The sequence below is a fragment of the Eumetopias jubatus genome, unplaced genomic scaffold (assembly GCF_037043125.1).
Source record: "Eumetopias jubatus isolate StellerSeaLion01/CBP00866 unplaced genomic scaffold, mEumJub1_p1.0 scaffold_15, whole genome shotgun sequence".
Classification (NCBI taxonomy): Eukaryota; Metazoa; Chordata; class Mammalia; order Carnivora; family Otariidae; genus Eumetopias; species Eumetopias jubatus.
In genome coordinates, this window is record NW_028274821.1 from 22,724,941 (window position 1) to 22,740,618 (window position 15,678).

Sequence of the window (15,678 nt, forward strand, 5' to 3'; positions counted from 1 at the left end):
CAAGCACATAGTTTTAAATTTTGCCAAAAAGGAAATCTGCTGAGACAACTGCTGAAGAAAACTTAGTGTTTTCCACTGTGCCTAAATATTGACATTTTAGGTGACTCATCTCGGTTTTATCCTTCACTTCCAGGCGATTCCTTGAAGTAAGTCAGGGGATAAACTCACAGTTAGGCAGAAATATTTCCTCCTTTGAGAACTTGAGCATCATGAGCCCAACCAAGTTCAAGATGGGCTGGGGTCAGTCTCCTGCTCTCCGCACTGAGAAACATCAGTCACGGCCCACATCTCCACAACTGCCTCACACATTTGAAAACAGGCAAAGAAACCACCAGTAACTACATGGAGTGTGACTGATGCATTTATGGCTGTCTTGTTACTCTACAGGTAGAGAGGATAGGGAGGACATTCCGAAAGGCTTGCTATGCTCTGTCTGATGACTTCCTGTTTGTGGTCCCTAAAACCCCTCACCCCGTGAGGCAGTTTCCATCACCAATTTATAGATGAGGCTAGGGGAAAGTTCCAAAGGACGAAACACCTGGTCCGTGCCAGAACACCACTGAGGTCTGCCTCTGTCCAAAACCGGTGTTCTTTTTATCACCCCATGCTCGAAGGGCTACTGGGAGCTAATGTGATACTCAAAGAAGCAAAGTTTCAGAAAAAAGCCAACAGTGAAGTATTCTCCAAAGAGACTCACATCTTAGATTCTCCTTACACTCTATAGTGCTGAGTGTGAGTTGAGAAAAAAATCATGGGTGATCCTTAGTAGGATCTAGTAGGATCTGGTCTTACCAATTAACCAGTTAAGCAGAACAGCTACAGAATAAACACAAAATAAAGACACCACCTCATAGTAAACAAAATGATGACTGTCATGACTATTTTTAAGTTCTAAAGATGAACTTGATAATTCTACAAAGTCAGTTATGGCAGTGACAACCCAGTTCCTCAGAAAGACATAATCTAAATCTCTACCTCCATTAATTAACTGTATAATTAGAAGCACCTAGCCTCCCTGAGCTTGGTGTCTTATTGGTAAGATGATGGTGTTGCACCATTATGACCTCTAAATACATGAACAGTGTAACACTTTTCAGGGCTAGGGACCCCTTCGGAGAATTTGATGAAAGTTATCATTTCTCTCCACAATTAACAGAAAGGAGCACCAACCCAGAACATGATGCACACAGTTTTAGAGGGGTTCAAGTACCTCCTGAAGCCCACATGTGTACCCCACCTAAGTCCACAGACCCTGTGCTCTGGAGTCTCTCCCAGACCCCTATCCCGAACATCTCCTCCCTCTTCCAAAAGTTCCAAATAGTGATCACACATGTTAGGCATTCCAGTGTTTTTCATTTAACAAATATGTGGCTGTGACATTAAAAGATATCACTGCAAAATGGCAGCAAGTACAACTGACCTTTGAACAACGTGGGGATTAGGGGTGCACCTCCATCTCAGTCAAAAATCCATGCCTAGCTTTTGATTCCCCCAAAACTTAAGTACTAATAGCCTACTGTTGACCGGGAAGCCTTACCGATGACACAGTTGATTAACACATATTTTGTATATGTACTATATACTGTATTCTTAAAGGTAAGCCAGAGAATGTTAAGAAAATCGTAAGAGAAAACACTTATGGTGCCGTCTTGTGTTTATCAACAAAAATCCACACATGTGGACCCGCAAAGTTCAAACCCGTGTGGTTCAAGGGTCAATTCTACATGCAGTGCCTCACACAGTGCCTGGCACGTAGTACGTGCTTGTTAAATATTTCTTAAATGAATGAGTATCAAAGCACACATTCTGTCATGTTTTTTCAAGACACATACAAATGCTTTGTTAAATCTCTGATTCCAGGTCTTTCAAGCTGACTTAACTGAAAGATTGCCTTCAGCCAAAACTGAACACAATTCATCTTTACATTAATTGAAATACCCGAAGTTTTTATTACTACGTAAGAAATAAAGTCCTTTTTGTTAGGTCATGTCATATCTCTTTGCTCAAATGTAGCACTCTGACAAGTAGCCTTATGTTAAAAAAAAAACAAAAAAAAAAACTTGCAAACAAGTTTTGCAAATTAGTAAAAACAGTAGTCCAATCTTAATTTAAAATCAACAGCCAAATAGCAAAATAAACCCTCTTCAAAGCTCTTCCCTTCATCATTCATCTCTTTCAAAAAGAAGAAAATTAAAAAACAGTGTCCATATTTTCACTGTCCTTACCTTCATTTTTTTCTTGGGCTTTACACTGAAACAGGCTACCTACAGTAAGGCTCGTTTGTTTTCCTACCAAATAACCTTAAACTAGCAAATGTAATAATTTTGTCACTAGAAATAAACAAACACAAACTATCTACAAACCGGGTTTAGATGCACAGATGAAAATACATACACACTCACATTCCCTCTGGGTCTACAAAAAGTCCCTGATTGCTGCACTTGATACAGATAATTATCATGTTTGTTCAATACAGAGATAGAACAGCAGGAAAAAAAAATAAGACCAGATACTAGCGTGGAATGTCTCAGAACTCCTCAGTCTTACTTATGAGAGAGGTTCTCCTTTTGGTCCAAGGACCCCTGAGGTTCCCAGAGACTGTTACAAATCTCTACCGGGGCAGATCTTCTTCCTATACCTCAACCAAAACAATGTATTGCTACAGAGAGGACACAGAAGCTGATGAGACTACATCTATCCTCTCTGCAAACTGAAGGCACTGAAGATACTGGCAAACAAGTAGAACAAAGCCACTCTTCCCACTACAATTTTTTGTTTGGGAAAATAGTTAATTTTCATTAATAAAGTTATTTATGCTAACACAAATTAAGTAGCTCTTTACCAGTTAAAGTGATTTTGTTGTTGTTTTTTTAAATTTTTTAATCCAGAAAAATTTCAAAATCTGTAATCCACACAGAGAAAAATTCCCTGGGGTCATCAATAATTTTAATTTAAGATGTAAAGATCCTGAGCCCGTAAAGTTTGAAAACCACTACTCTGTTCGTTTGAAAACAAAAAACACAAAACCCAGCAGCAATATAGGGTAATCAACTGACTTTTTCGCCTAGTAAAATTTGACTTCATAATTCAAACCACTTTATTAAATAGAGAAGTACTACAATATTTTAGTCACTAGCAGTACACATCCTCTCATTACCCATTGCTTCTCATATTCAATTTTACACAAGTTTAAAGAGCTACTTCATTTTATATAACTGCAGCAAAACCCCACTTACATAAGTGGACAGTGAACAGTTTCATTCCTCTACAGACCGAATTAAATGTTTAGGTTACAAATTAGTGCAGTTTTCCCATTTTATATCATCACCACCAAGAGAGGTCTATAATAATTAGGCGGAAACACACAGTATGTATACTTATTCTGAAAATAAAATTATCATTAAGACTTGTGAAAAATTTGATGTGAAAGAGACATGCAAATAGCACATTAAGTAACCTTTCATTTTATGGTATTGTACAGATTGGTTTATGCTATAGATCCACCATATTTTGACTTGAAAGTTCACTGGCAGTGAACTCAACCTGAGGACCTAAGAACAATCGAAACTCAAGGACTGTTTTGCATTTGGATGGTATAATTCCTCACCCTTCCTCCACCCCACCCTCACTTCCCCAAGTGAATTAAGTTCTTGCTTACATTTATCAGCCAAAAATACAAACAGGTTATATGATACACGCAGACACACAAGCAGAGCTATGGAAAGTGACTCTACTGGGTTCAGCATGCACACCTCAGCTCATCACTCGTGCCACGGCATCTCAGAGAAATACATACTATGGTGCCCCTTCCACAACTATCTAGAACTCTCGCTAAAACTTTCTACTACCTGAGATCTTCTCGTGTTTTTGTCACCTTTCCCACAATGCTTTGAGAAAGGCTTGTAATACGTGTGCCTACATATCCCTAACTATAGCTACATTTCCTGTCTTGTCTTACATCTCGCAAGCACTCGACAAATATACAGTGATCTAAGATGAAACAGTACCGAGAACAGAAAGCTAATTTAGAAATACAGTTCCAAACCTAGAATCAGTTCAATAAGTTAAAACCTGCAGCAGACTACGGGACAGGAGCTTTCTCAACATCTCCTGCCATCTCTGTTCTTTGGTCCAGGATTAGGGTTTTCGACAGTCTACTGAGTGAACGTGGCTCGAAAGAGGACAATCTACAGTGACACTGAGACAGCAACCAACATAAAAGTCACCTCCATCAAAGTCAGTTCATGTAGGTTTGTACTTTCGGAGTAGGGTATTTTATTCCCTAGCTGGGGTGTTTTCTCCCCTCTTGCCCTCCTAACATTTTCCAGAGAAAACTTAGGAGAATTTTAAAACTAGCCACCCCATCTTTTCACCCTTATCCATTGCCCCCAAAGCATCCTGCTATATAAAGTACACAACCGACTCTTGATTTCAGCTCACGTCATGAGATCGAGCCTCACATCAGGCTCCGCACTGGGAATGGAGCCTGCTTGAGATTCTCTCTCTCCCTTTGCCCCTCCGGCCCCACCCCCCATCTCTCTCCCTCTCAAAAACAAAAAAACAAAACAAAACAAAACACAAAACAAAAAAAGTAACACCAAGATCGGTCTCAAAGAGAATTTTAAAAGTAGCCACTATTCTACACAGAAGAGGGAAAAAGAACTTTCTGCACACAGGTGATTCGCCTGTCTTCCCCCTCCCCCAAACTCCTAAAAAAAAAGGATCAGAATGATTTAAAAGTTCAGTATCCCAATTCTGCTACCATATTTAGATTTAACCCGGCCAAAATACTGCCATGTTCAGAAGGAAAGGAAAGGAGGAGGAAAGGAGGCACAAGTTGTAGGTTATCCTCGCTGAAAAGGGGCCAATTTCTCACTCCATTTGCTCCACAACATTTGAGAGATGCATTTTAGATTCGATCTCCCCACAGCTTACTGGCAGATACACGTACAGACTGACCGTGCAGTATGTAAAATGGGTAAGATTTAGGCCGATGAGAAAATGAACCCTTATAAAGCCCAGAGCCTCTGTCCACTGAGTTTCCTTGTTCTTCAGAGCTTACTTAGACACTCAGTTCTTTGGTCAAAAATAAATTAAAGTTCAAGTTCACCCTCCAAGGACAATTACGAAAAGAAAACTAGATATGGAAACCTAGCAACTAAGATGCATTTGTGGAGGATAATGAATGGTTTAGGTAAAAGTAAAACATTACTAACCAATTTCACATATGGATTGTGACCTCTTGCCTGTAAAACTGATTTAAGACAAAAACGAATATTCTTTTAAAACTCCAGGCAACCTGGAGTCGGAATGCAATGATAAACATATTTTTAAAGTGGGTCTGGGGCACATACAGATCAAAGTGTATTTCCAAATGAGTAATCACAGCAGACAGCTTTGCCTCCAAATCATGTCCCTCTCATCTCAGAAAAGTTTTATTTAAAAAAAAAAAAAAAAAAAGACAAAGGTTGGGGGGAAGGAGGGTAGACCATCATAATATAAAAAAAGAGAAGAAAAAAACCAGGTCACTGAGAGAGACAGGGAGCATGTGCGTGTCTGTGGCCATGTTTAAAGAAAGGCAGCTTGGGGTGCATTGCTGGAAGGGCAATGTGTTTATGTACAGTAGGCGTTTGAGTACTTACTGTGCCCGGTTCTCTGTCTGCTCCCGAGGTTACCAAGAAACGCACAGACATGCCCGTTCAGACACAGAGGCAAGAACAGAAATAAAAAAAAGGGGGTAATAATTAGAACACAAGCCCCAAACAGTTTTAAAAATGGCTTTTATTTATATAAGTCATTGCACATTCCTAATACAGTGATTTCCTGAAAATTACAGTATTTTGTAAACATAAGATTTACAGTTTAACCATACACAAAGCCTATTTTTTTATTTCTTGACAGAATAAATTACTTTTCTTCAAAAAATTAGTCAAGTGCAATTTTGCCCAATATTTAATGCATACTAGAATTAAAGCCTATGAAACTAAGTAGTAACAGATGCAATTATCAAACCTTTCATTTGAACACATTCACTTTCAAATTTAACTTCTTATTTCGCCCCATTTAACAACATTACTTTCTTTGAAAATTACCCAATTAAGCAGTTAACAGTTTTCCATAATATGGTACAGGCCACTGGCATTAACTAGGCAGTTGCCAAGATGTCAAGATGCCTGCAATCTAAAGAGATCGAGAAATCTACAGATGCCCACGTTAAACCCTGAAAACTTCCAGGGAGAACTGGGTTTCAGTGGCCAAGCTTTGCGACAGTTCCTCTTAGCTCATTGTCTGCTCTCTGTATGGGGTGGGGCTTTCTTTAGCGGTGCACACAACTTTGCAGCACTGTATGAGTATTAGGACCAAGTCCTAATCTGGCTTGCCCGGCCTCTCACCTCTGTGGTGCTCTGCATCGTGGTGCTTCTTGTCATCTTTTATTGCCAAGTGAGACTGCCCACTCAGAGCACTAGACAGCGCCAGGAGGCCAGCACTGCCCCCGAGGGGCGGGATTCCAGGAGGCTGAAGGCCCGAAGGGTGAGGCGTTAGGGGCACTGGGGGTCCGTGGCCATGAGAAAGATGCTGAGCTTGCAACTGCTGCTGCTGTTGGTGGTGGTGGTGAGAGAGGAAGGGGAAGAGAAGTGGGGGTGGGGAGAGGAGGAGGAGATGAGAGGAAGGGGAGGAGGAGATGAGAGGAAGAGGTGAGAGTGGAAGGAGAGGAAGAAGGGGAGGAGGTAAGAGAGGAAGGGGAGAAGGAAGCGATGAGAGGAAGGGGAGGAGGTGAGAGCGGAAGGCGCAGAGGATGAGGGTGGAGGTGGCAACAACATCGAGGGGCAGAGGTACCCACAATGGAGGGAACACAACAGGAGGTTCAACAAACACATGACAGGAACAAAGAGACAAAGGGAGGAAAGGGGAAAAAATGTGATTAGCATTTTCAGTTCATCAAAAGCTTCCATCTATACAGTTATCTTTCCCCATCTTCCCAAAATACAACTCGAGATCTATCTACACTGCCTCCTTCTGGCATGGGTCATGCCCGCAGAGTATGGGATGAGCAGCCAGCCAGGCTAGCACTCCCGTGTTAGATCCATCTCTAAGCACCTCCGGGGATGAAATCCAGTATGTCCCCAAATGCAAGACTCTTCCTGATTTCAGGAAGGTTAAAGCGGGGGAGGCACAGATGTGCACCCTACAAACCAGTAACGCTACTCTTCTCCACTAGTCACCAATTACGAGTTGACTCTGTTTCCCCAAGATTCTTGTGCTAACTTACCACGATGGTCTGATGAGGCGTAACCAAAATACTACCTTAAATTAACGGAAGGCTGGAGAAAGATCTAGCATCTCTTAGGCACGCCCCTTCCCCTCACAGGTACCCCTGCGTCCTTATTTCACTGAGCCCTCACAGACCTAGGAAGAAGCACGGACACTCCCATTTCACAGAAGAAACCAAGGTGCAGGGCGTTAAGGAAACTGCCGAGGTTCTCCCAGCAGGCGGCGGGGGTAGGGGGCGGTTCATGTAGGAATGACCCTCATGGCTGCACTCGGGTCACCGTCCCACCACACACAGAGGGAGGCCCCAGGGGCCATGCTGTGACGGCTAGAAGAAACCGTAGCCTGAGACTGTGTTTATCGCTTCTCTTCTCCTGAGCCCCACACCCCAAACCCACCCCCCTTCCATGTCACAGAGGGAAACACTGAGACCCAGAGAGACCGTGACAAGGAACCCCACAGTTTGGGACTCTCCCCACAGTGACCCACATCCCCTACTCCCAAATGCCTTTGCCTCTATCCTTTAGCCCATTCCAGAAGTTAGAAATCTGTTCACACTAAAAAGTACCGGTGCTCTCATATATTATAGTGCAGAGCACGTTGTAGTAAATGAAAAAGTATCCAACAAATGGCCCCTGAGCCATAAATCTGGCCACATTTCAGCTGTCCAACATAAAACTCGTTTTTGATAAGACAGTAAAAACGATTAAAGCTCATTTCTAAGGTGTGATGTTAGAAAATTCTTAAGATTCTGATTTGTGCTCACTTCCCTGGGACTCAATTACTCGTTTATTTATTACCCCCTCGTGTGTACTGAATATATTAAATCTTCACGCCAGATCTTCAGTAATTTCTACCCAGGCCACTGATCTTTAATTGAATCCTAAACATGCTTCCCGCCCTCAAGAGTGAGACAAAATAGCATCTTAAAGCCAGAAATCGGTGTCTACAGTCAGTTTACAGTAAATTTTCAACCACTCCTAGCATCTTCTAAAAAAAATCTTCAGGAGCCAACCTTCTCTTGAAATTCCCCTTCTTTCAAAGGTGGGAGCACAGGGCTAAGCAGAGGAAGAGTGGAAAGGGGAGAAAGAGGTCAGAGAGGCGAACATTAATAGTATTCTTGGCAAGTATTTATAAACTCCTCATTCACCATCTGAGATCATAACAATTTCTTTACACCTAAAATCACCTTCCTGTCATCCCAAAGATACTGAATCTTGCTCTGTCACCTTTTAAGAGCTTGGCAAGAGCAAGAAATAAAACTGGAGAGGCCGGGAGCGGCATCATGGTCCACTAGGCATGCTCATTAGCACTTAATTAGGAACTAGACACCTGCCATAAGAAATGTGCTCGGAGAAGGATGAGGAACAGGTCTGCCCTACCAGCAATTGCTATCATTACTTAGAGAATAAGAGATATGTCCGGCTTCTGGGGGGGAAATGCAATGATGCATACACAAGCAAGTGCAACGGGGTAATTAAGCACGGCACGGATTACAAGATGAGAGAAGCCAAGCAGAGGGGAAAGGATTTAACTACTGGGTGGGGGACACCACCCTTTCATCCCTCCCTGCATACCCCGCTCTCCCAAAAGTCCAGAACAGAGTCACCAAAAGACTTTTCCAGGGGTGTGATTTTATGTCACAGCAAAGGCATACTCAGGCAAATGCCTGGATACACGAGAAGGAAAGTAGAGCTTTTCTGCCAAATCCAGGTTGGTTTTTAGAAAGATGAACTAGAAAGCGTTCTATGATATATTACTGAAAAGAGAAACTAGCTTATATAATAAAGGGGCTTCGCCACAGCTGCGAAGTAGACCCACATGATTAAACTCCACAGTTAGGCTAAGAACTATCAACAGGGATGTCCGGGGACACCTGGGTGGCTCAGTTGGTTAAGCAACTGCCTTTGGCTCAGGTCATGATCCCAGGGTCCTGGGATCGAGCCCCGAGTTGGGCTCCCCGCTCAGTGCAGAGTCTGCTTCTCCCTCTCCCTCTGCTGTTCCCCATGCTTGTGCTTTCTCTCACTCTCTCTCCCGCTCTCTGTCAAATAAATAAATAAAATCTTTTAAAAAAAATAAACAAAAACAAAAACTGGGATGTCCAACAGCCGTAACTGGCCCTGGGAAACACCCACCTCTACCCAGCTCTGGTTTCCCAGGATCCTTGAAGAAAGCTCACCATCCGTTATTAGAGGCAACCAAGTTTCTCCATCCCTTGCTTGGCCCTTTTGAAAGCTGCTCCTGCTTCTTCTTTTTATTTTTATTGCTATATTTTATTTTTTTTGAGAGAGAACATGGGGTGGAGGGCAGAGGGAGAGGAAGGGAAAATCTTAAGCAGGCTCCACGCCCAGCATGGAGCCCCACTCAGGGTTTGATCTCACGACCCTGAGATCATGACCTGAGCCAAAATCAAGAGTCAGACGCTTAACCAAACTGAGCCACCCAGGTGCCCCAAGCTTTTTTTTTTTTTTTAAAGCAAAATCCTACCAAACTGGAAAGAGTATTAAGTACTGAAAGGATGGATCACAACTACTGAAGATGCTGTAGACCCAGGAACATGGATACTGCAGCCTCACGCTCTACTTCTTATCCTGACAGGCAGCATGCCTACATACCTGCACCCCCGGCCACTGTCTGGCCTCACCTCAGAACACCCCCAAGGCAGGAAGGGTGGGCATCATGGATCCCATTTCACAGAGCAGAGACTGGCTTGCCACAGGGCTCAGAGCCAGAACGAGGAGAACAAACCTTTTATTCCCTAGAACAGCCTTTCTCCTGTGACCCCAGCAGCCCAGCCATGTTCACAAGGAATTAGGCTGAGAGTTCCCAAGGATGGGGAAGGGAGAGGGCGCTCTGCTTCTCCAACGAAGACCTCACTGTCTTTCCCTTCCCAGGTAAGTGGAGGCTCCTAAGGGCGTAGAATACCACACGTGCTGAGACGCCCCACCTTTACCGTGCAGCCCTAACGGAGGTGACAAGATGGGAATTTGTTCTTAGATCCGTGCCTCACGAGTCCCAGCTCTCTAGTCCCCACTTCCCAATACTCCGCCCCTACATCCGGAAAAGGATGATCTCTTTAACTCCAGCGCTCTTCCAAGGAAGCAGGTAAAGAAGAATCAAGCCCAAACAGTGACAGCTTATATGGCTACTCTCAGAAGATGATTAACAAACAGTATATCTGAGATACACACACACACACACACACACACACACACGGGAATGAATAGAGGGCCCACATCCACGAGAGTAAACAACTCCACACAGACAGCACACCTGTCCCACGTGTGTGTGGAAGGACATTTTCTCTCAACAAGGCTTACCTGAGACAATCCGGGGCCTGGCACCTTCCCCAAAAGCGGGGGCAGGGGGGAAAGGAATGCTACTTTAAAAATGTATTTTGGAACAAAAGAGGTACTGACATCGTTATACAGCCAGCAAAACCTCAAAAAAAAAAAAAAAAAAAAAAAACCCCAATGGCTCTACAAACTGGGGAATCTGCATGCAATGGTCCTCCAAAGACCCAAACCTGCACAGATCAATGGGGGAAACTCAGATGTTTCAAACTGGACAGCAAGGGTGGGAAAATCCCAAACTTCTACCTCCCCATTACCTTCCACTAATTAGTAAACTTTTTTAAAGTGAATGCTTGCAGATTTATACTGCACAGGACTCACAGGCAAAACAGTTTGTAAAGCTATAAGAAAAGGCTTTTTTGATGAGCAATGGTGGTTTTTAGCAATGCAGGTAGTTTCTCAGATGACCAGTGGTTCTCAAACAGCAATTTTTTTTTTAAAGATTTTATTTATTTATTTGACAGAGAGAGAGAGAGACAGCAAGAGAGGGAACACAAGCAGGTGGAGTGGAAGAGGGAGAAGCAGGCCTCCCGCCGAGCAGGGAGCCCGATGCGGGGCTCGATCCCAGGAAGCTGGGATCATGACCTGAGCCGAAGGCAGACGCTTAACGACTGAGCCACCCAGGCGCCCTTCAAACAGCAATTTTGACACCCCCTCCTTTCTCCACCCTGGGGACATCTGGCAATGTCTAGAGACATTTATAGTTGTCACACCTGGAAGGATGGGGGGAGGGACTATGTACGGATGCTATTAAACATCCTACAATGCACAGGACAGCCCCCTGTCACAGAGAATTAACAAGCCGCAAATGTCAATAGTGCTGAGGCTGAACGTTTTTAGCAGAGATCTAAGCTGGAATTCTGTCCCATTACATCAGAATTCATGTGCTTATACAGCAAGCGACCTGACAAACTGTTGCTTAAAAACTAAAAATGCTTTTCAACACTCAATTGTTCACTGTCCCTTCATCGCCATCAAGTACCTTGTCACAACTCAAAAGACAAGCATCTGCTTCCCAGTGTGGACTCCACTGACAATTTTAAAATAAAACAAACAACAACAAAAAGCTCACATTTCATCAAACGACTTTAAAAAGCTACACGGGAAACGTCCACGTATCGGTGTTTTGCGCCTCCAAGGTGGTCGCAGAAAGGTTTCGCTGTTGACAGAAGGAGAGACATGCACTCGCTCTTACCCAAACAGTGTGGACAGACTGGGAGTGAGACAAGGAAAACAAACACCAAACCCTGAGTTAATGATAATGAAAACCCACAACGACTAAAGTCACCTCATCCATGTCAAACAAGAGCGCCGCATTCAGAATTTTAATTCGTGTTTTACCTAGTGCAGCCTGGGTCAATTATGTTACTATAATGAAATCGACTTTGCTGTTTACATTCAGAGCTTTAATGTAACGGTGTTGTGGTTTCCACAGTTGTGTTTCTAAAACAGCTGTAGCACGTGCTTTATCGCCACCGAGCTGCCTATACAACGGGAACGGACACCCAAAAGGAAAACGAAGGCCAACGCCCACCTTAACCTCACCAGATGCTAAGCTCTTTATCACCCACCACAGAATCAACTTGGATTTCGGAAATCTACCCTGCTCTATAACCTTAGGGAAAACCATGTCACACAGATCACAAACTGAACCCAACCAGAACTGAAACCATGCCCCCAAAATAGCATCTCTCATGCCTTTAAAAGCATGCCAGTAAGTGACATTCATAGCATTTGGTATTATAAACACTTCTAAAGAAGGAAAAAATGTGGGGAAAGTAGTATTTGTTCCCAGTTATCGCCAAATCACTCTTCCTTGATTTTTGCTATTTCCCTGTTCTTGAAAACATTCCGCTCTTACCTGGGGAGACTGCAGAAGGAGAAAATTGGCATGCTACAGTAAACAAGCCGGGAAAATGGGGAAGAGCCATGTGGGAGCAGAAACGTCAAGGACACTACTATAGGAGTTATCTGAAAACCTCCCATTATGTGAATGGCCTCTCTTGTGAAGAGTGGCAAGGGTGATAAACAGGCAGAAACTGCTTACTGGGGCCAAGAATTCTCAAGCCACTTGAACATAATTTAAAAAAACAAACAACAACAACAACAATCCACTGAAACGCCCCATATCTCCATGCAGGAGCATACAGAAAATGACACCCAGAGACAAAACTGATGGCCTATATGGAGGCAGGCACCAGGATGAAGGCCTAAAACTCTAAAAAAAGACCTGAACTCATCTTTACTCTTTCTGCATTGCAGCGAATCCACAAAGGCCCACTCCTCCTGCATCATCACTGACGTCCTTGCTCGTCCCGCCTACCCTGGATGACGATGACAGCGATGACAATGATCAGAGCGCTGGACTGAAAGGCCTGAATCAAATGAAGTTTTAAAAAGCCATGTTGATTTAGGTAGATACACTTCTAAAGCCATGGAAGGCTTTGATGAAAAGATGCTCAACATCATCAGCCGGCAGAGAAACCTGCAAATCTAAACCACGAACATCACACCCACTGGAACGTCTAGGCTCAAACAGATGGACAACAACAAGTGCTGGAGAAGATGCTGAGAAAGTGGTATTCTCATCCATTACTTTGTAAAACGGTCTAGCAGCTGCTCAAAGCGTTAAACTGAGTTAGCACAAGACCTTGTGAGGACACTCGCAGGTTCAGCTGAGAGAAAAGAAAACAGGTCCTCACCATACGTACACAACGTTCACTGCAGCATCATTCATAAACAGCCAAAAGGTTTGGAAACAACCTCAATGTCCATCAGCCGGTGACTGGATTAATAAAGGTGGTGTATTGATACAATGCAATATTATTCATCAATAAGGACTGAAGTACATGCTACATGAATAAACCTTGAGAACTCTGTGCGAAGTGAAAGAACCTCACCACAAAAGGCCACATATGTTAGCGGATTCCTTTTACACAAAATGAACAGGCAAACCCAGAGAGACAGAAAGATCAGTGGCTGCAGGGACTGGGGGGGCGCTGGGAGGCAAGGCGGGTAACTGTTAATGGATATGGGGTTTCTTTTTGGAGTGATAAAAATGTTCTAGAATGTGTGGTGATAGTTGCACAAGTTTGTGAATATACCAAAACCCCCTGATTCGTATGCTTTGGGACGGCGAATTTTATGGTATGTAAATTATGCATCAATTTAAAAAAATGCATAGGTCTAACTGTTAAAATGGGGTGCTCTACTTTCTACTCTGAAAAGAGAGAAAATAGGATAATGTCTCCTTCCAAGGAATCAAGTACAAATCATATGAATATATGCGGGGAAATTAAAAAGTGCCTCAACAAGTTTTCTAGCAACTAAAAAACCACGCTGATTATTCAGAAGAACCCAGACATTGAAGCCAAGCCCTGAAGAGATACCTACCTGTACTCTCAGTAAAAAATTTAACTTGAACCCAGGGAGAAGTAAGATACACAGCAGACTCCTTCTCCTTGGAAAATTAATAGAAGGGCTGGACTACTAGAATTTAGGAGGAGGGTAGATCACTAAATCTAAGTAGAGCTAGAATATCCATGCTAGTTGTAGCCCTGTCATTTTCTGCTCTTGGTAGCAGGCAAGGCATTATTCTCCGAGGGCAAATTTGTTTTATAAAGAAACTTACAGCTGGGTTATTGATGGGCTTTCCAGGGATTAACTGCATACTCATAAGAATAAGAGGCTAACCTCATCCTCTTAAACTTCACACACTACAATCCTATAGATAGCTGACAGCTACAGCCTGAGGAGAAAAATAATCCAACATTTTGCTAATCCTTAAACCAATCATCTCATGCAACAATGGGGAGCCTTTAGGTCTACAACTCAATCTCTTAAGGACAGGAATCCTCCTTCTACAGACACATCAGGAGTTTGTACTCACAGCCATCCCCTACACACAGACACCAGAAAAGCCTCTAGACCTCTTTTATTTTATACTAAGTTGTTTTAAAGTATAGAGAATTTTAAGTTCACCTATGAAGCAGGGATATAAACATCTGACCAATAACTGGAGCCCCAAAGGCCTTGACAGAAGTTCTTCTGTTCACAGGACATTAAGTCAGACTAGGACCAATTAAATGAGAACGGAAAAACAAGGTGGCCGACACTAACCCCAAATGTTTTGAGTTCCTGATGTTCACAGGCATTGCTATGAGCAACTGCTCAAATTTTCTTACATCCCACAGTCAGCACTGGGACGGCTGTCAAAAATCAGGCATTCTGTGGTATGGGAAGGACAATCCCCGCTGGTCATCTGGCCATCTCTTCTCTCTCTCCTTCCAATTCCATCACAATGATCTGTGCAACCCCTCAGGGCCAGCAAAGGCCTTGTTCCCCTTTCTCCTAAGTAAGGAAGCCAACGATGTCTTATACTCACTTCTGCTTCTCAATTTTCTCTCCATCTGCTCCCAAAACTTAACTTTTACCCTTCTGTTTTGAACCTTACGTCTGTTGATCAAGTTAAATAGCCAAGGCTTCTTCACTGCTACATCCTCAGTAAAGGCCATTCACGCATGACAACTGAGTGGCAGGAGCAGAGCATCTGGATGGGTCTAATCTCAAACACTGACATCCATGTAACCACTAGAAACGACTAAAGGGGAAGTGACCCGCTGCTCGGGGCCACCACCCCTCACACGAGACTTTGCCAACTGGACCCACAGATCTGCTATAGGCACTTACAGAAACAAGGTAGACAGAACCACAGTTCAAGGAGTCAGGACCATGCTGGGTAAAGGCTGCCAGCCAAGGTCCTATCCCCACAAGAGCCATCCAGGGTAGATGGTATTACCCATCTGCAGATGGGGACACTCAAGGAGGTTAACTGATTGTATGGGGTCGCAAAGCTACCAAGTGGCAGCACCAAGTGTCCTACTCAAGTCCATCTGACCCTAGACCTATGCTTTACCTTTGTGCAAGGTAAAACACAAGGCAAACGCTCTTAGAAAGATGAGCACATGGGGTGCCTGGGTGGCTCAGTCGTTAAGCGTCTGCCTTCGGCTCAGGTCATGATCCCGGGGTCCTGGGATCGAGCCCCCCATTGGGCTCC

At 43.5% G+C, this 15,678-nt stretch overlaps 1 protein-coding gene across 3 annotated transcripts in view; it reads right to left on the reverse strand.

Moving 5' to 3' along the window:
• The window catches only part of LOC114201431 (transducin-like enhancer protein 1), a 94,704-nt gene that overhangs the window by 45,024 nt on the left and 34,002 nt on the right, over window positions 1-15,678 (reverse strand). For 2 of the 3 annotated variants that reach the window (XM_028094102.2, XM_028094101.2), the window contains exons 7-8: window positions 6,393-6,597; window positions 5,643-5,659 (exon numbers count right to left, since the gene is read on the reverse strand). The exons of the other annotated variant lie outside the window; for it this stretch is intronic. In XM_028094102.2, the coding sequence (XP_027949903.1) occupies window positions 5,643-5,659; window positions 6,393-6,597 (222 nt within the window). The remainder of the gene's footprint in view (window positions 1-5,642; window positions 5,660-6,392; window positions 6,598-15,678) is intronic. 3 annotated transcript variants of the gene reach the window in all.